The 20,038-nt window shown below is 35.6% G+C and overlaps 1 protein-coding gene across 1 annotated transcript in view; it reads left to right on the top strand.

Annotated features, from left to right (window-relative positions):
* The window catches only part of LOC150095852 (tachykinin-like peptides receptor 86C), a 97,395-nt gene extending 82,077 nt beyond the window's left edge, over positions 1–15,318 (top strand). The window contains exons 3-5 of the mRNA XM_090408844.1: positions 1,076–1,226; positions 5,014–5,210; positions 14,910–15,318. Coding sequence (XP_090264970.1) covers positions 1,076–1,226; positions 5,014–5,210; positions 14,910–15,120 — 559 coding nt within the window. The 3' untranslated portion in view covers positions 15,121–15,318. The remainder of the gene's footprint in view (positions 1–1,075; positions 1,227–5,013; positions 5,211–14,909) is intronic.
* The last annotated feature ends 4,720 nt before the right edge of the window (positions 15,319–20,038 follow it).

The following is a 20,038-nucleotide window of genomic DNA, read 5'->3' as shown; positions in this document are numbered from 1 at the left end:
ACTTTCCTTGAACGGCATTAAAATCGAAAAAATCAATAAATATCGATCAACTGTGCATTTTGTAAATAGCCTTTATATGGAATTTATTTGAAGCTTTTCGAAACTCAATTTATTCGAAACGTAACGGAATGGGCTCAGCTCACCTTATTCTCCTAATTAAAAGATATCTTCTATGTAGTGGCATACTGGATTCGATTGTCCTCATATATTTCATTTGAGAAACTGAGTGGCAGTCAGATCTTAGAAAATGCAATGGAATAATTAGAACATTTTGAGAAATTTGAGAATAAGAACGGGAATGTTTGTACCGAATGATAATAAAATGTTCTCGTATGTTGTAATTATCGTTTAGATTTTGAGAATCTTTTCTCATATGGAATAGAAATGTATTTTTTTTTCTATTGTTTTAACCGGTTGTGTGCTACCTTTATATACTAATGTTAGCAACATATCATTGAGATTTGCTCCAAACTCAATTATCATTTATTCCTCATACAAAAATTCTCAATTTCAATCCCGTCAGGATTTGAATGTAAGTTTCCAGAAGTTTATCCTTCCGATTTCCTGGAATAACTCCAATGTCATTCCTTTTCTGACAAAAAAAAAAAAAAGATAGCATGCTAGTCAGTGTCTTTTTCCCCCCTTCTCTTTCTCAGCATGTTCCGTTTCCATGTTTGTTCCTTTGTTCTTTCCGTCAGGCAGTCGGGCTACACGAGAGCTAAAATATATAATTTAATGTAATTGTCGGCCAGTCACGCAGATATATATATATATTGTAGATGAATCGCTCAGTATCTGTCAGAAAGTTTGAAACTTAGATTTATCTTGAAGTGCTTGGGATTTTACGTGATCTTTTATCTATTGTAAGATTTTCTTTCCGTCTGTCCCACTTAAGTTTTGTAGAACTTTGGGCAAGAAAAGTAGTATCGTTTGGATACTGAATTCTACCATTCTGTTATTAGTATTATCTTATTGTTATGTTTTGTTCAACTTCTTTGTTATTATTTTTCACTTTATATAAAAAATGATCAAATGCATAAATATATTTTTAAAATTAATATTTTTTTATTTCCAGATACAACATAATATTTCTGCTCATGACTTACGTAGTTCCCATGATTTTCATGGCGGTTACTTACACATGGATGGGCCGCGTGCTGTGGGGAAGTAAAGGAATCGGTGAGTTCACCGACCATCAGTTGGAAGCAATTCGATCTAAGCAGAGGGTAAGAAAGAATTCATTTAATAAACATATTCCCAGCAAGTTGTACAATAGGTGTCCTCCAGCGATGACTAAATTATAATTGAAGAATGAAAGCATTATGTGCCTATTACAATTTTTATTATTTTTATTCGTTTCATTTATATTTAGGCGATATGATTACTTGTATTCCTGATAAAATATTAAGAGAATTGCGATCCGATACCTAGAATCTTGAGCCGATAATCGGATAGAACATAACTTTGGTTTGAAATATTAGGGTTTGAATTCTATCAAGGATGCGAGAATATTTCATTTGTTATCAGCAATCCAGTTATTTTCGAATCGAGGTGATTCTCTCTCTTTCTCACCTAGTAATTCGAATTATAATACGTACCTCATTATTTGGATTAAATTCAACTATTAAAGCCTTGAATTTAATCTAAACAATAAGATTCTTTTCAATTCTTCAAAGTAAGACAAGCTGGAATGTATCTACATAAGTTATAATTAGAATGTCATTCTATAAATTGCTTCAAAACATATATTAGAATCTTTGTTAGAGAGGATATTGTTCTGACTGGGTTAAAGTTGACAGTACTTTCTCTCTCTCTCTCTCTCTCTCTCTCTCTCTCTCTCTCTCTCTCTCTCTCTTCTCTCTCTTTCTCTCTCTCTCCCTCTCTTCAACCAACAGCCGCTGAGTTCGAATCCCACTGTAGAGTGGATGTTTGAAAATATCTATTGATGGATTTCCTCACCTGGTGTGAGACCACTGTTCTGCTTATCGAATGCATGAATTGGCTTAGAAATGCTCCATTCGTGGCTTCTGGATCTAGGTAGCTCAATTAAGTAGCGTTTACTCGTCCACAATATTAATGTAAGATAGGCTTATATCCTTAAGTGGGTGGGATTATAATACGAACATTCTTTCGAACATCCAAGAATGTTTGAAATTGGTACAAGCAAGTAAATTTTAGCTTCCTGTTATAGAAAGTGCCGATAAGAGGATTGTAGCGTTAGGCCATAGAAATCATACAATAGCGTACAACATCTTATTTTGGTAAGATGTTGTACGCTAAAAGGTTATCTACAATGCAATGTTCCTGCCTTTTATACAGCATAAATTTCTGAACAAGAATTGCCAAATTTGGTCGTTAATTCATAGTGGAAGATAGACAAAAAACCAGGAGAACGTGTGTGTAATTGTCCAATCCAGGTTTACACTGAAATAGCACAACAGGATTATGGCTTGAGCATTCTAGTCAAGTTTTGGGAATATTTTCCTCTAAAGCACCTCCATAGTGCAATTGGAAGAACGAGGGTACGTTGCTCCATTCGATTGGAAAAGGCCTAAGTTCTATTCTCGTCATGACGGGGGGAATCTTTATATGGACTTTTTCAATCTAAGGTGAGTTCGCCGATCTCATACGGAAGTAGCAGGGTTTTTCTCCCGTAAACTCGGGTTTTTCAGCCCGCGTACAGACAAATCGGCCTTCAGAACACACGCAATTTACAGACAAAAAATACTAGCTGTGGTGGGCAGTATATGGCGCTGATGTAGATGATTGGTAGTAGAGAATCGGTGTAGTGGTGGAGACGGAGAGTTGTACAATAGGTGTCCTCCCGCGATGAGTCTTCGGACTCCTTGGAGGTGTCACGAATAATAATAATAATAATAATAATAATAAATAGATTGCTCGTACATTGTGCACTTTGGAGATGGTAGCAATATATCTGAATATCTTTGCTACTAGTCCACTGATGGACTGTTTGAGAATCTCAGTATTAATTTATTCTCTGTTTGATAGGTTACGGCACTAGAATTATTCAGGAACTGCAATAATAAAAGAACTTTCTCCGTCATCTGTAAAGTTTATTTTAATGGCTTTATTAAAGTCAAAGAGCTATACAAGCTTGTTTTTGGAACAGCCATGTCTTACGAAGATGATACGAACCTGCAGCATTTGCGGTAAACAATCAAAGACGATCCATCTGAACTATTATTGCAGTTTCTTTGTCCACTGTTCAGTTGTGGACTGATCGGGAGAATGTTACGAAGGCACATATCATACATTCTCATAATTGGTCGCCAACACTACAAATATCTGTTCACCATTCAATATATTGAGGATAGCAGTTGTAACCACAATCTAGAAAGATAGCCATACCCTAATTAGCCTGTTGCTATTTTTTTGTTAAGAGGCGTATTTTACTTAAGCCGGTATTAGTGTACAGAGCATCTACAAGATGACAGTTTACGAAAGCATATACGAAAAGTTTGCATATACGAAAGTCTTTACTTCTGTAAAGAGCAACTCGAAGATTATTTTCGTTCTTTATGAAAGTTTCCGATGTCTCGTGCCCTGCATGCATCAGTACGATATTTGACTTCGTGTGCCATACATTCTGCATTAGGATGATGAGTTTTGGAAATCGCTGTCTGCGAGCTAAACCTTCTCACATGAAAATGTTAAGAGGAATCAGATCTGTAGATCGCAGAATGAACCACACACACAGGAAAATGATTTTTCTGCTTGAATCGCCATTTTACGTTTGTGCTGAACTCTAGGTGACAAAATTGAGAATTATTTCTCACATATGCAGAATGAAAAATCCTTGTGTTGTATTACTGTGGTGTAGGTTGGACTTCCCTTACCGCGATTATTTTTTTAGAAATAAATTTTATGATGGCCCATCATTTGTAGTCATAATGACGAAAAGTTAAGAAGAGGAAAATAAACACATTTCCTCTTTAGGAAATACATAGAAGGAGGACGGTCTCAAAGGGCACGGAAGAGAAAGAACAAAGAGGGACAAAATTTGTTCTCTGAATTTACAGTTAAACTGCATAAAGGGACTAGCCACTAAACCTAACGTTAACAACAACAACAAAAAAAAGTGGGAAAATTACTATTGCCAATTCTGATTGACATGACCTTAGAAACACTGTAGGAACTTCATGAAATAAATTAACTAAATGCCTGTATCGAAGAAATACAGTAAGAGTTGAGAGACAGGTTATTAATCAACCTAATTGCTTATTCCATTACTTGTCAAGAATTTTTAGAGCGCATTTAGGGAAAATCACCTCGCTTGTCAGAATGGGATTTAGTGTTTGAACCGATTTGTAATTTATAATTTTCAGAGTAATATAATGCAGGGATCGAAACTATGCACAACATAGTTTGGAAAGCTACCTGTACATTGTATCTTGGTAATGATGGGCGCTCTTCTTTATTTCTTTACCTCTCTAGTAAGCAACATGGCGTATAAAACTAGTTTTAAACATTTTGCTTACAGAAATTAAGAAAAAATAGTCTTAACTTCTGTCACAAAGATATTTGACATGCAACACATTTTTGATGTATTTTTCGTAATAAAAACTATTTACTATACAGTTTTCTTCCTTGAATGTATGTATAAATGAATTACTATGAAAACAATAATAATTTCACCATAGAAAACAATTATACAGAATGCATTGATTTTTCCTCTCACCTCATCGAATTTCATCGAGGGCCATTGAGGCCAGAGAGAATTTTTCCTTGCATTCGTATTTCTACCAAATATACAAGTCAGAAAGATAAATGAATGAAATACTTCTCTTGATCTATAACTTGTGTTTGATATTTTAGGTCTCCGATAAAAATGTGTTTTTGTATAATGCGTGTATAATAACTTTATCATTCAGTTTGAAAATGATATTTGTTAATCTTTTATTTAACATGACATTATTAATTCTATTATTTAATTCCTTACAGTAATATCCAGATCTATTCTTCCTGCTCACTTCAGTTTTCTTCCAATTTTAGGTTGTGCGCATGCTGATATCAGTAGTTTCGATTTTTGCTATATGCTGGTTGCCCTACCACGTATATTTCTTGTACACGTACCACGACGTTGACTTCGTGCAATCAGACTACGTGCAACATGTTTATCTTGCGATGTATTGGCTTGCAATGTCTAATTCAATGTACAATCCAATTATTTATTTCTGGATGAATGCCAGGTATGAATGTTTTATTTTAATTTTTTTAGAATACGTTTATAACATGGTTAACAATTTATTGAAAGAAATAATGCTATGGGATTTGTTTATTAAATGTTGTTTATTTTATTATTTATTTATGTATTAGTAGATCGATTGAGGCATTAAGGAATTATAAAAACATGATTTTAAGTTCGACAAGTAGTCCTCAGAACAGCCTCACATCGCCAGAGAATTAAATTTTCATGGTCCTTCCAGTATTCCAAAAGGATGCTGTCTCCTTATCTTATCCCTCAGTTGCTTCAGATTAGGCTTTACCAGATTTCACCGCGAACAGCTTCTCCTACTTTCCCAAAATGATCAGTTGAACTTTCATCACTTTGATCCTGTACGATGCGCATTATCTTGCTAGAAGTAACCAGATCAATGAACTGTGAACACGAAGAGATGTCAGTTGAAATATGTACATTTCAACTTATTTCCTTCAGAATAACTGGAACGTACACCATCACACCACCCCCATCAACAGTGATGTATCTGAAGTATTATTATGTGACACCTCCAGGGATTACGAAGACTCATCGAGGGAGGACACGTACTCTACATCTGTCTGACTCCACCACTCAATCCACCAACTACACCAACGCCCACAACTAGTATTTCCACAAACAATCACAAACATCCATGCCCACGGCGGGATTCGAATCCGCAGCCTTTGGCTGGAGAGCGGATACGCTAACCACTGGGCCAACCAGCCTCACCTTATCGTTTGGATTATCGCTCCATTGGTTCGTGCTTCTGAAGCTAGTACTGTCGCCATATGCCAGCACTATCGTGAAGCAACTGGAACCAAAAATTGTCACAGAATTGACTGTTTTCCACTTCTGAAGTATAGGACGTCCTTTGCTCGCTTTGTCAATAGCTTCTTCCTGTTAACACGTTCGCTGCCAACTACGAGTATTCGAGGTATGATGCACAATGTCTTTGCAGAGCACTTTTGTATTGCAGCACCATTTGACTGATTGTGGTCCTTATATTAGAATGCTTCCAGAATCAGATGGAAATCAAACTGATGCTTGCAATTCAAACGAAAAAATACCTGTTTATTTACACTTTTCATATTCACAACGCATTTTGGTAATGCATTCCACTCGTCACTACTCTCCGTGCATGCTTGTCATCCCTTGCTCACCACACTCTTCTACAACTTCTAAAGATGGCCTCTTCCCTCTCTCTTTCCATACTATCTGTATATCATAATTCCTTCTGTATAAATTTGGTAAAAATCAGTAGTATTGTAGTCACTTCTGACAAGATCAAGATCAAGATAAGATAAGGAATCGTGACGTGATTGGTTGTTGAGATGATGACGTCACTGTGTGTGTGACGTCATGAGTTTGTAATGTTAGGAATTTTTCTGGGGAGCATCTGTGTGTGTGTGTGTGTGTGTGACTTTGTTTGTTTTGTTCGCTTATGGAATTATGGGTGATGATTAGAGATAAGATACCTGTCGTGATTGGTGGGGAAGTTTGAACACGATCAAGATCAAAGATAAGGAATCGTGTCGTGAATATTGGTGTTATCAGATGTAGATAAGTGACGTCATTTGTTAGTTGTAAATAAGTGACGATATTGTTTTGAATGGAAAAGGGAGATATATTAGTGGATAAGCATTCGTGTCGTGATTGGTGGGACACTATGAACCAAATAGGGGTAGGGTGAAAGGGGAAGCGACGTCAGTGTCCTGGATGTGTGTTGTTATGAGTTGTTGATAAGTAAATGATTTGCGTATGGCATTATGGGTGATGGATAGTGATAAGATAAATTTTGGAATGTTTGGAATTTCGCTGGGCTCCCCGTTCTGTCAGGGACATCACATGGTGTGTTGGGTTCGCATTGAACATTGTGGGTATTTTCTACCACTACTGACCCCTCCCTCTACAGGGATTTTTATACTGTTTCGGTGGGCTGATCACGTAATTCTATTAAATATCAAACTCGTCAATTGGAGTATCAAATTCGATTTCGTGATCTTGAACTCCTCTCACCAGAGTGTTTTTTGAAATGTTTCGAGATATGCTTAATGAGATCATTAAGCGTTTATCGAGTTCAGGAACTTTTTTCTCACGTTCGGTTGGGCGTTAATGTATCCAGTTTAGAAAGCAATATTAACTTACCATTCATGTTGCTTTCTGAACTAACTATCCAAAGGATAGTCGATACATTTTATTCTGTCGCCCAATCTCGCAGATATTTAAATTAAACTGCAACACGATGTTTTAGTTCCATGTTATTTAAGATTAGAGCGAGAACTTTCCATTTAAAATTAAAAAATTACGCAAAATTTATTTTGTAAAGGTACACATTTTCGGACAATTTCTCTCAATAGCCATTATGTTATTGCTTTTAAAAATCCCCGAGACTCTTTACAGTTTTCTCATTTAGCTTCCCAAGTATTTCCAGGACAAACGAACGTATTAGTTCAGATTTATAAACATGCAACACGGGAACCCCACTCATATTTAGTTTTAGACTTTAGAAAGGAAACACCTGGTATTTTACGCTTAAGGTCACGGATTTTGCCAGGAAAGAACCCAATAAAGTGTTTATCCCTGAATGGCTGATAGACTCAAACGCGATGAATATCTCATCAAGTACTTATCTCATTCCTCTCCCAAACAAGCAAATAATGCTTTAAAACACTGCACTTCCAGCCAAATCACAACACTCTATGAAATCTGCAAAAATGTTTTATCTGGAAATATTCCATTAAAACATAACCAGAAGTCACGCCTACGAAGGAAAAAAAATTATAAGAGCACTAAGTAACAAATCGCTCCCCTTCATTACTAGAAGAAAACTGGTTTTACAGCACGGGGGAGCACTGTTCCCATTATTAGGCAGTAGCATTGTTCCTTTATTGAGTTCACTTATTTGAAAATGAATATGTTTAAAAAATTTACGCTACTCCAATCACCAGAGTAGCGTGAACTGTACACCCTGGATGATGAAATGAGTGCCATTTTAAAAATAAGAAATATACATGCAGATGAAAAAGTAAAAGCATATTTAAATGTTCTGCAAAAGTATTTAGGGTTGAAAAACCAATTGGCTCACACAGGAGGAGAGCAACAGGAACATAGACTGCCACATCCAGACCCTTCACTGAACAAACCGAATACCCAGAACCATTCCCGTCAACCGTCAACGTCACCCAGTCCCAGTGAGGAAAATGCTTCCAGTCCACTCCCTGCCTGCAGGAGAACTCGAAGAACCAATACCAAGTTCGTCTTTTTATCTCCCCGAAAGCTGCATGGGAATAAGAAACTGATGTGGAAAAAATGGTAAGTGAAAAAAAAATTTTTTTTTTAATTATTTTTTATTTTCAGTAAATGATCTGTAACAGCATAAGTTACTACAATATCATTTAACCACAAATCCTTAGAATAATATTTGCTAATAATATAATAATATTTTGCATAGAAAGACCACGACATCTCAATATTAAAAAATATACACAGTGCAAACCACACGCGACAGATTCCTTAGCTTGTACAGCTACAGTACTATAATGCCATTTAATTAGTGTTGATATTCAGAAAGTTAACAATATCGCTTTCGGGTGGACGACCGAAGCTATCGAAAAAAATCACAATGTTTGTCTTTAATATAGATAGCTTGCCAATGTTGTCCAACCAGGTCGGATCTGTGTTCACGATGAACATCGACTGTTGTCTGATCGGATGTTGTGGCAATTCATCACGAGCACAAACTCCTAAACCCACTTTTATTGTGGTGGGTTTTAACTCTAATATGCTTATTAATTGTTCAGTGTTCATAGTCCAGTAACACAGAACGATCCTTTGTTACGGATAACGTACACTCGAATTCTGCATAAAGAACCACTGTGATGTTTTCAGGAAGAGGTTGAGCAAATTTAACTTCGAGTCGCACACTTCCTCTTCTTAACAAGCTGACATGAGGGGCAACGGCATTTTGATCTGGCAATAAGTCAAATCCATAGAGAACGTTTCCCTTTACGTATTCCTCATAAGAAATGTCATTACCATAGTCTCTGTTCTATTTGCCTAGCGATGTTAACAGTGACATGTAACTAATGTAATGCCTTTCTTTGAAGTTCGGAGTCAAAAGTTGTGAAGGATACTGAATATCGTCAGCTGTCACCACAAGAAAATTCAGATTGAAATAATGAAAATTAAATGGATTTCTGTTGAATACTTTCAACAGAAATCTATTTAATTTTTGGACTGGTCGCTAGTGATGGTACTCCATCACTAGCGACCAGTCCAATAATTAATCTAGATGGTATTTCACCTAGATACAGATTGTCTCGTGTGGCATCTGATATACCTTTGGGAATCGAAAAATAAGACAATTGCACACGATTGATGGGATATATCATGTTTGACTTGTCTAACACAGACAGGTAAGCCAGTTGAATCTTTGGGTTTATTTTGACTTTGTGGACAAAAAGTCTAGCCTCTTCAATTTGCGCTTTAGCATCAGCATTTGCAGCCAGCAAACAAAATTCAGGAGAACTGCGAACCATACGAACACGAACAGAAACGTTGTTGATCAAGTACCGGTCTTGATGCATGATGTCAGCGTGTATTCGCCCAAGCATCTCGACACTTTTCGATTAGTTAATTCGATCTTGTCGTCTACGCATCCCACATTCAGTTTTGGTAAACGTATCACTAACATTAGCCACATCATCTTTAACAAATAGTTCATTTGTCAGTTAACTGTTTTTAGCATCTCTGTCATAATTTAGTAGGTTTTCAATACAGTATATGCCCTATAAGGATGCGTGTCTGATGCCACATTCACTAGTTTATCTTGGAGAAAAAAGTCAATTTGACTGAACAGGGAATGGAAAAAATTATTCACAACACCAACTGAAGAAGCTTGAATAGGTTTGCCATCATTGTCAGTGATGCGCACACGAACGCGTAGGTATGATTTTCCCAAATCCAAGTATTCTTCAGATGTAGCTGGTATGCAAAACTCGACAGGACCTTCAGCAGTACTGGATATTGGTTTGTAGGTGACATAAGAAATTCTTTCCACACACACATGTTGACACGAGGGTGGGAAAAAAGATCTAACTCTGACATCATATCCTCAGCAAAAGATGTCATCTCGCTTGCGCTTTTTAGTATTCGTTTTTTTCTTCTTGCTTCCTTGACCTCTCTGAAGTAATCGGCTCTGAGCCTTTTCAGCAATGGTTTTCCCAGCTTCTGATGCTCTGTTTATAAAGGCTCGACGTACAGGTACCCTTCCAATATATCTCCTATCATATGCTGAACGGCTTTGAAGGCTTGACGACCGACAAATTGAGCTGCAGGTTTTAAAAGTGGACATAGAAAGGAGAAGGCACTTCTGAAAATGCTACCTAATCCGTACCCACGCTGTATCGGGGGCCCCGTAAACATTTGAGCCCCATGCCTGCATTGTGTAATATCTGAGATAATCAGTTATCCTTCACGTGTCGGAACTGTAATTTAACTATTGTCTTGCCGCCACGAAAGTGGAACAACTCGCCGCTGTCAAAACGAATTTCAATGCTAATTGACTGAAATGTTTGTTTTCGTAACGGATAATAATCAGGATGAGCAAAAACAAAGGAACACTTAGTGCTGCACTGAACAACTCGTAGCAATGGTGCACATGTATCACCAACTTTCTGTTCTTGGACTAAATCAGAATAAACAAAATATGCGGCTACACCCCATCAACTGGATATTTCCGAGTGATTGTACCTTTCAGTTTAAAACCAATCTGATTAAAACCCAGTAGAAAGCCCAAACCCGAGTCCACCTTGAGAAACAACAGGTTGTAATCTTTTGACAGTCCCAAAAGATTACAACAGGTTGTAATCTTTTGGGACTGTCAGAGAAATAGTGTTGTTTGGTTCTTTTTTCCAGTTACCCCAATACCCTTTTCTAAATTTGTGGGTATCATCACTTAAAACCACACTATCACCTACTTGAAATTTTGGTTTGGTAGTCTCTTCTTAGGTTCCGTACAAATATTTTCAAACACGATCCTCGTTGTGAAGGTTAACTTCCGAAGGAGCCATACCGATAGTGCGGTGTGGTGTGAGGTTATAAGTATGTACAAGGGTCGGCAAACACATTCCTATAACTTTTACTTTTAGTATACGTCATCCATTTGTAGATCTTTGTTTTCAATGTTCTGATAAATCTTTCTGCACTGGGTGCTTTCATTTCACTCCTGGTCGTGCAGAAATGAATATTATGGTTCTTAAACAATGCACAGACTTTCTTGTTGCAAAACTCTTTTCCTTGATAAGTGTTTATGTAACATGGCTCTTCTTCTTTAAAAATAGACTCGAAAGCATTAACAACAGCATTTGCTGATTTCTTCTTCAGTGTTCGAACCCACGCAAATCGGGAAAAACAATCAATACATATAAAGAGGAAACACACACCCCTATTCTCTTTTGCATGGGATGACATATCAGCCAATTCACATTGAAAAGTGTGTAAAAGTGTCGGAATTTGATTTCATTGCGTTTAAACTTCCTTCTAATGGGTTTATGTCTCACATAAGTATGCTGTGTTGCTAACCAACTTTTCACGGTTTCATGTGACAAATTTGTTTCTCTAAAGCTTTGATGGTTCCAAAACTAACTAATATACTAGGATTATAGTAATCTACTAACTTTTTCATCACTAACAATAAATTTTTATTTTTCCTTTGCAGGTGAAAATCAAGAAACATCACAAAAGTGGCAGATACTTGCTTTTATAGCAGTGCTGCTAATATTGGTGTATGTTGAAATTGGCATACTCATCTGGGAAGCAGTATCAAAATCAGGCAATCACACATGCCTCATCAAAGAAATGTTACGACAAAAAAAAAAACACCACATTCATTGATAAAATCTGTAAATTCGTATTTCTGCATATTGCATTGTAAATAATATCTGTGAAATAAATGTGTAAACTTAAAAGAACAAACAGTGTCGTTGATGTGTTATGCATGTCTAAGTAAGATCACTTTTGAAATCACAGTGAATTCACACACTATTTGTTTATTTATTTATTGAACTTTAAGATATTAATTTTAGACAAATCAAAATATTCGGATGAATTATGAAAAATTTGCGCTTCAGATTTCTTTAGTCATTACTTTCATTATTAAATAATAATATGCGCTAAATAATAATATTAGGATCCCTAAGCTTCGTACCGGAGATTCCCTTAATCTAATCTATTAACAAAACAACCCGAAATATTTTTTTTTGTTTCTTGAATGGAAAAAAATTACATGAACAAGGTATCTCTCGACAGGGCCGTTGATTATATGCTTTCTGGTTTTTGGACCATTGTCGATACGCACTCTACATAACTGTTGCTTGTGTGAACATTCTGATATGGCAGCAATTTTTGATATTTGTCTCAAGTCTAGCATCGAATTGACACACACACACACACACACACACACACACACACACACACACACACACACACACACACACACACACACACACACACACACACACACACACACACACACACGGAGTGTGTGCAATGAAAAATCTGAATGCTGCTTTGGTCCTAATCCCATACAGCACACCATTCAAAATTAATAGCCTGGCTACGCAGCGCGTGGAGCAAAATTCGTATATTAATACCGGTTTTCCTCTGTACCTTTGGAACAGAGGAAAACCGGTATTAATATAGTTTATTGCTATAATTTTCAATATCTCTGTTGAAGGTCGAATCAAACACAGCAGATATCCAAAATGTTGATGAATATCAACATTTGTGTGATCCAACAGCTTATGATACAAGATGGCCATAAAACTTTACTGCCAAGTAGAAAATGGAATCGGCTGCTTATCTGAGGGGTTTTGTGATTCACTCATAACAGGTAATAAAAAAGTAAATTATCTTTTGGCATATTATTATGATAAATGTCTGCATATCTTTTGTTTTAGATTCATAAAAATACTCAGTTCAACACTGTTTTATTATTTCTTGCTTTTTTTAAGCATAAAGTGTTACAAATGTTTGAGAGAGGTATAAAGAATAGATGTATTTTTACTTTTCAAATGAAAAACTATATATACATATTACTGTAAAATAAAATACAGTAATTTGAATTATTCTGTTTGTTTCACAACATCCACCTTTATCGAAATAAATGAAGGAGTAATGTCGTTTGCTTATTCACCATTCAGCTAGCGGGCGAGGAGTTCGAATCCCAACATGAGCATGGATATTTGTGGATGCTTTTGGTTCTTATCCTACCTAAGACGCTAATACCGATATACTATACGAGTAGAGTAGTAATCTTTCGTGATTGGGAATCACATTAGAGATGAAAAAATTTTAAAGCACATAATTTTATTAAAAGCATGCCCTGCCTTCACAAATTTGCAACTTCCCAACAAATAGTTAATCGGGCTTTCCAGTTGAAACATTCATTTCTAGCTCATTCGATGAAGACAATCGTTTCTCAACAGAAGTGAAATTTGCATCATACTATTGCTCCTTACACGCAATTCCTTTCGGTATTCTAGTAAAGACAAAAATTACCGGAGGAGTTGGAAGTCATTCCTCATAGTTTTCACTTGAAAATTTAATTGAATGGGTTTTATTTTGAAGCTGTTGAGTCGCCAGCCTGGGCTGGCCGAGTGGTTAGCGTATCCGCTCTCCAACCAAAAGGCTGCAGGTCCGAATCTCGCTGTGAGCATGGATGTTTGTGATTGTCCTGTGGAAATACTAGTAGTAGTAGTAGTGGTCGGCGGTAGATGGCGTTGGTGTTGTTTCGTCAGTTGGTGGATTGTGAAACCGAGTAGAGTAGGTACCCTCACTCGATGAGTCTTTGGACTCCCTGCAGGTGACTAATAATAATATTCAAAGCTAAATTATACCAAAAAGATGTTCAGAAAAGGAGTTCCAGCATTTTCCATGCATATGTTAGCAGAGATGGTGGAATTTGCATGTCAGTCTCAGAATATCTTGCAAGTGATTACAGACATTAATGGTTACTTATAAAATATTTGTTACAAAGTTAATCCGATTACTTTATTTTGTAGAATGTATCACATTTTAAAAACATATTTTTGAATATGTGATACTTTCTATAAAGTACAAACAACCGGCTCGTCTAAATATAAATTAATTTTCGTTTGCTGAGTTTGCTGTTGTGGTGATAACTCTGAAGCAGTACGCAAAAAGAAGTGGATGGTACAACGTTTAGCAACTGATATAAGAGTACTTTTATTTTCCCTTCATATGAAATGATTTTTCGGTAATTGATGGTTACATTTGAGTGCTGTGCATTGAACAACCACATTCAATTTAAAAGTAAAAGTGACATCAAAGCGACATTGAAATCACAATAATGGAAATGGACCTCAGTTAATTCAATTATAGTGTTTTCTTTATAATTGTGATGTTAAAATATGCGATAAAATTAAAATACGGTTCTTCACTTTTGAAGCTGTCTTTCAGAGATCACCTGAATAAAACATGATAAGCATTACTGAATTAATTTGAGGTGTATTAATAATATAGCATGTTGTATTATGTAATTGAAAATTTTGAAAGCATGCATTAACTTAAATGCACTTAACCTAATGAAAATTTACCAATGAAATAGTTAATAATTCATTGGCAATCAGTTGGTATATGATTTCATTTTCCGTTCTTTTTTGTGCAGGTTCAGAGCTTATCTTAAAGCCCTCTTGTGCTGTTGTATTCTTCCCGTCAATACCGAGCTTCAACAATCATCGCTTGGCAACCGATCGCAACCTTTCAGCATGCGATTGACCACCAAATCAGCATCGAAGACGAAAATCTCTTTAAAATACGGAATTCAGTGTCGCAGTCAAAAGGTGGAGAACGGAGGAAATGCAGTTCACTGTGTGTGAATAAAATGTCGCAGCGCACAGTTGAAAAGAAACTTTTCACTTTCATATGATTCAAATAATGGATCATATGAAAGTGATCCATTCTATACGTATGATCATACGTATAGAAGAATATTGCAGGACGAGAACTGAATGCAGAAACACTCATTGGAACATGCTTTTATGTGTGCATTATATTTGGCAAAATAAAACACTGATTTCAAATGTGTTAAGTATTCTCTGGAAAAATTTATTCTTTGAGAGAAATCCTATTTTCATGTGGTTGTATCACACTAACAGAGAAGTAACTCACATTATTCTGTATGCTCACTAAATTTTGTTTAGCAGTTTTCGTTATCGTCTAGAAAAATGTTTCATGAACGTGAATCATGTTTTAGTTTTAATTTTTTGCATTAAGAAAACAACTGAGGAACACTGGTCTCCCTAACACACGGCATCTGTTATCGTTTGCGCTACGGAAATCTACAAAAGTATTTATTGCATTGATGTCACATTGGAAATTCGTGACGATGGCGATTATAAAACACCATGCTATCTGATCGACTAATTCCTGAGTTCAAAGATTGCTATAGCATTGACTTATCTTCAGGCAGATCTTTTGCTATGTTGTGTAACGCGGAGTGGTTTTAATCACCATATGTTGTGAATGGAACTAATAGTAATTTGTAATTTTATGCATACATTGAGCTCTTCAAGTAATTGAAAATATGTGTACAGTGTTGAGATGCAGTTCTAGAAGTGTCCGTCTATCCTATCTAGGCACATTACAGTTTAATTACATCAAAGTTGAGTAGATTATCTTAGATTGTCTTGAAATTTTGAAAAACCATTGAAAATTGCCATAGACATTACATTAAGTCAATGGTTGGGAATGATACTTAAGCTTGGATTGTTTGCGCATTGAAAATTTTTACAAACGAGAATGATGATAGAGGTTGAGATCAGTATAGGAGGCCATTTATGTATAGGAAGAAGAACTAAGCGTTAAACGACGACGTCCTTTGGTGGTCATGCACAAGTTGGAAAGTCATAAGCGGAAACATCTACTGCAATGTATAGCAAAACCGAACATAAAACATGTTACGCTGGTATAAAGGGTTAATTAGCAAAGAGGTATACTCAGCAAATTAACCATCTTATGATTAATTTCCTGAGGACACATCCATATCAGACTCGATATGGATGTGTCCGTTTCACTGACTTTTTCCGCTGGGATACAGATTGCTGAACGTGAAGCTGGTGTTCTCACTCTCTTGCAGTATATCACATTTCAGGTTGTTTTCATGTCATTATAATTGCAGGATTCTCTCCCCCCCCCACACACAAAAGACTTGGATTTTTCATTCCGAAAAACAAGCACACAGGCTGCAGAACACACACCTCACACCTAATTAACAACATACTGGTCTTATACACTTATTTGCCTAAGCTGTAATTCAACAATTTAGTTCTTAAATCAGGTCTATTTTATATTGAGAAAAGTAAATGTTTCAAATAACAAAAAAAAAAAAAAAAATCCGAATCTAATTTCTGAACTAACTGTCCATGTTGCTGATCGAAGTAACCATAAGCTCATCATGAAAACCCTCTTTTAACGTGCTGTGTCCCTTTATATTATTAGGAAGACGCCGGTCATATCCTTTTGAAAGCGTCAGAAGTCTTTATCCTGTGGGTGATGAATACTGTTTCAAAGATGTTAGCATCCAATTAACGAAAAATCTGGAGATAAAGTATGAGAATCATAACTATCCTTATGACAGAAACCTGTGAGAAGGTTTGCTTCTTTAAATGAATAACAACGAACAGTAGGGAAACGTGATAGCAGCCTTAATACGCTAATACTAGGCAGTGAAGCCTACTATAAGCAGAAAATATTTCACGGCGTAAATAAATTCATAAGTTTATGTGAAATGCAATTAGTATGGCAACGCATTTTTATTTCTTAAAAACTGGAAGGAGATAGGGCATCTTTAATCTCATATTTCGAATTTATCACGTAGAAATCAATGGCACCCTACCCACCTACTTTGGTTCAAGATGTTGAACTAATCGCAGCGATTTTAATTTTGTTGCTGAGTAATTAATGTTTTCCCATCTGACTGTTGTAATATGATAATACATTAATTTTTCACTGTGTTAATAATTAAATATTAATTTGACATAATATTAATGGATCCAGATGCTCTTGGGTTGCTTCTTAGATTTCCTTTGTTTATAATGACGCTAATAACTTTCAACGTGCACGGCTACAATAATAATAAATACATCACACGACTATCCTACCGCACAGAGCATTAAAAAATAGTTCATTAATTTCTTAATGTGACATTATCAGCAGTAAATACAGGTTATATATAATATTTCATAAATTCTCAAATTATGATACTCCTATTTGTTGTACATTCTACACTAATTCAGAAGTCCATTATTCTCGCTCAAATGTGTACAATGCAGACTGTACACAAAGTGATACTGGGGTTAAAAGTAAAAATTAGAGCCATCATTTTCTAACGTTCAAGCTCAGGAATGTAGCTGACGAGACAAACTAAGTGAGGTCGATATATGCCGAAATGCACGTTAAGCTCACATGAATAATATCCCCCATAAATGGGGGGATATTATTCATGTGAAAAAAATTCAGAAAAAAAAATTTACACTCCAAGCTGTCATTCATAATATAGTGTTATTCTTGTAATTTTTACACAAATGTCTACTTTTAAAATACCAGCATTATTGTGAAAACTCGGTATATTTCCAAAGGGATATAAGTACATCTCCCACTTGCTTGAAGGCATGTATAAAGAGCATATTAAAGTCGTCATACACATTTCTACTTGGCTATTCCCATGGCACCACTATAGCGAAAAAGCTAAAAGTAAACGAACAACTGAAATATCTTTGCACGCAGTAATAGAAACAAATCACACTGGCCATAATGTCTTCAGGATATTAAGTTTAAATCTGTTTCTCATAAATTCCAGTGTAAAGCATTCAAGACTATCTTCCCTGCTCTGATGCGCGAGTCAGTATTTCCTTATCTGTTTCTTTATTATCCATTCACGTTTCGAAGTCAAGGTAACTCAAAACGTTATTTTTTTATATTAACATAGATACAACTTGTGGGAAGTTTTCGGTATATATAATATAAATAAGGACTTTGTTAAAAATAAGCAATTAAAATCCGACAAGTTTCGTGCGTCGTAAGACTTACATGATCAGGGGGTAGTGGGACATGAAAGTTTTACAGAACAAAAAATTATTAACAATTAATTACATATATTAGATGTTTTTGATAACTTCACAAGTGTTAAATATAATTGATGAACCAGAATACAAATGATAAATTCGTTATTGTATGCGTGTTGGAGTACTGCTAATTGTTGCTATCACGTTTTCTGCGTATCACGCGCTCTATATCCTAGGTCCGTGGCAGTTGTTTTTTATGAAAGCAGACCATAACTGATGTAAAGTTAAGCCTTGATTTTTATTGCATTGTGTAAAGATCCTAAGCTTTTGTGAGGATAACATCTAATATATGCAATTAATTGTTAATAAGCTTTTGTTGTGTAAAACGTTCATGTACTACTACCCCTGATGATGTAAGTCTTGCGACATATGAAAGTTGTCGAATATTAATTGCTTATTTTTAATAAACTCCTCATTTATATTATAATGTGGTCTCGATACCGAAAACTTCCCGCAGAACTGCTAACCCACAGAAACTTACGTGTACATATAGATACAACTTATGTTTTAGAATTTTTCATTAGTTTAGGTATGAAGTTGAGCTTTTATTTACATTAATGTTACTTGGTATTACTTTGTACTGCTTCGCTAATATTTTCGTGCTTTAAGCGCTTATTTTATGAATATTAACAACTATGCGCAGTGAATTTTATTTTGCTTTTTATAAAATTTTAGGTTGCATAATGTTATGTTGGGTGTGATGTCATGTGTTTCTTTTATTTCATTTTATTTCAGTTTGTTGCGGTGTCTTATGTAAGTTTTCGAGATTTTTTTTTTCTTTGAAAGTACTTGCGTTATGATTTTTCCCACCTCCCTGCTTGTTAACGTAATACAATACTATATTGAAGGAAACAAGCAACTGCTACTATCAACTGAAGTAAAAGGAGATCAAAAATATGCAGGTAGGCGTTATATTTAACTTTTAATATGGTAAATATGACTTTCTGTATGCAGTACTTCACCGATTATTTTCAAGAAGCAATCGATTTCGACGTACAGATAGGACATTATTACATGTAACTAAGAAACTACGTTTTGATTTCAATATGTTGTTAGTAAAAAACGCAGCTTAACAAATTAGCTTTAACAGACGACGAACCATTCATATAATTTGTCAACCGATACTGGTAGCATCACTAGTACTAACTGAAATGACAATTTAATATATGATTTTCATAGTTATTGTCGGTCAAATAACTGCTGGTAGTTTTTTTTTTTCTTCTTTAATCAAAGAATTTTGTCTGCTATTACATTACAAAAAAAAAAGAAAAAAGCGAAGGATAAGATGTGGTCACGTTTCCGCTACCGGAGATTGCGGCGCTGGCTTCTCTTATCTATGTTTTGTAACGTTACACGGACGCATATAGTGCCAGATGGAATTAATAATGCTATCGATTTTGAAATGCGGTCAAGTTTGTCGTGCTAGCTGCCACTGCCGGATTAAGTAATATAATACTAGCTTCTGTTCCCTTGTTGTGTTGAATGGATTAGTATACTAATTAGTACACTATGAAGCCGGTCGGAGATGTTGGCTGCAGTAGTTGTGAAATGGTTCTTCGAAAATTAGCGCTTTTCTGATCTTTCTTTTCCTACTAAAGTATACGAAGAGTTGCATGCAAGTTGGTTTTTCACTAAAAAAGAAAAAAGTTGACATTTCATTAAAATAACTTGC

This window comes from Typopeltis vanoorti, chromosome 19 (assembly GCF_054136105.1).
Source record: "Typopeltis vanoorti isolate ZY-2024b chromosome 19, IOZ_Tvanoo_1.0, whole genome shotgun sequence".
Taxonomy (NCBI): domain Eukaryota; kingdom Metazoa; phylum Arthropoda; class Arachnida; order Uropygi; family Thelyphonidae; genus Typopeltis; species Typopeltis vanoorti.
The sequence above is the reverse complement of the archived record's forward strand: the minus strand, read 5'-3'. Positions and strand labels throughout refer to the sequence as shown.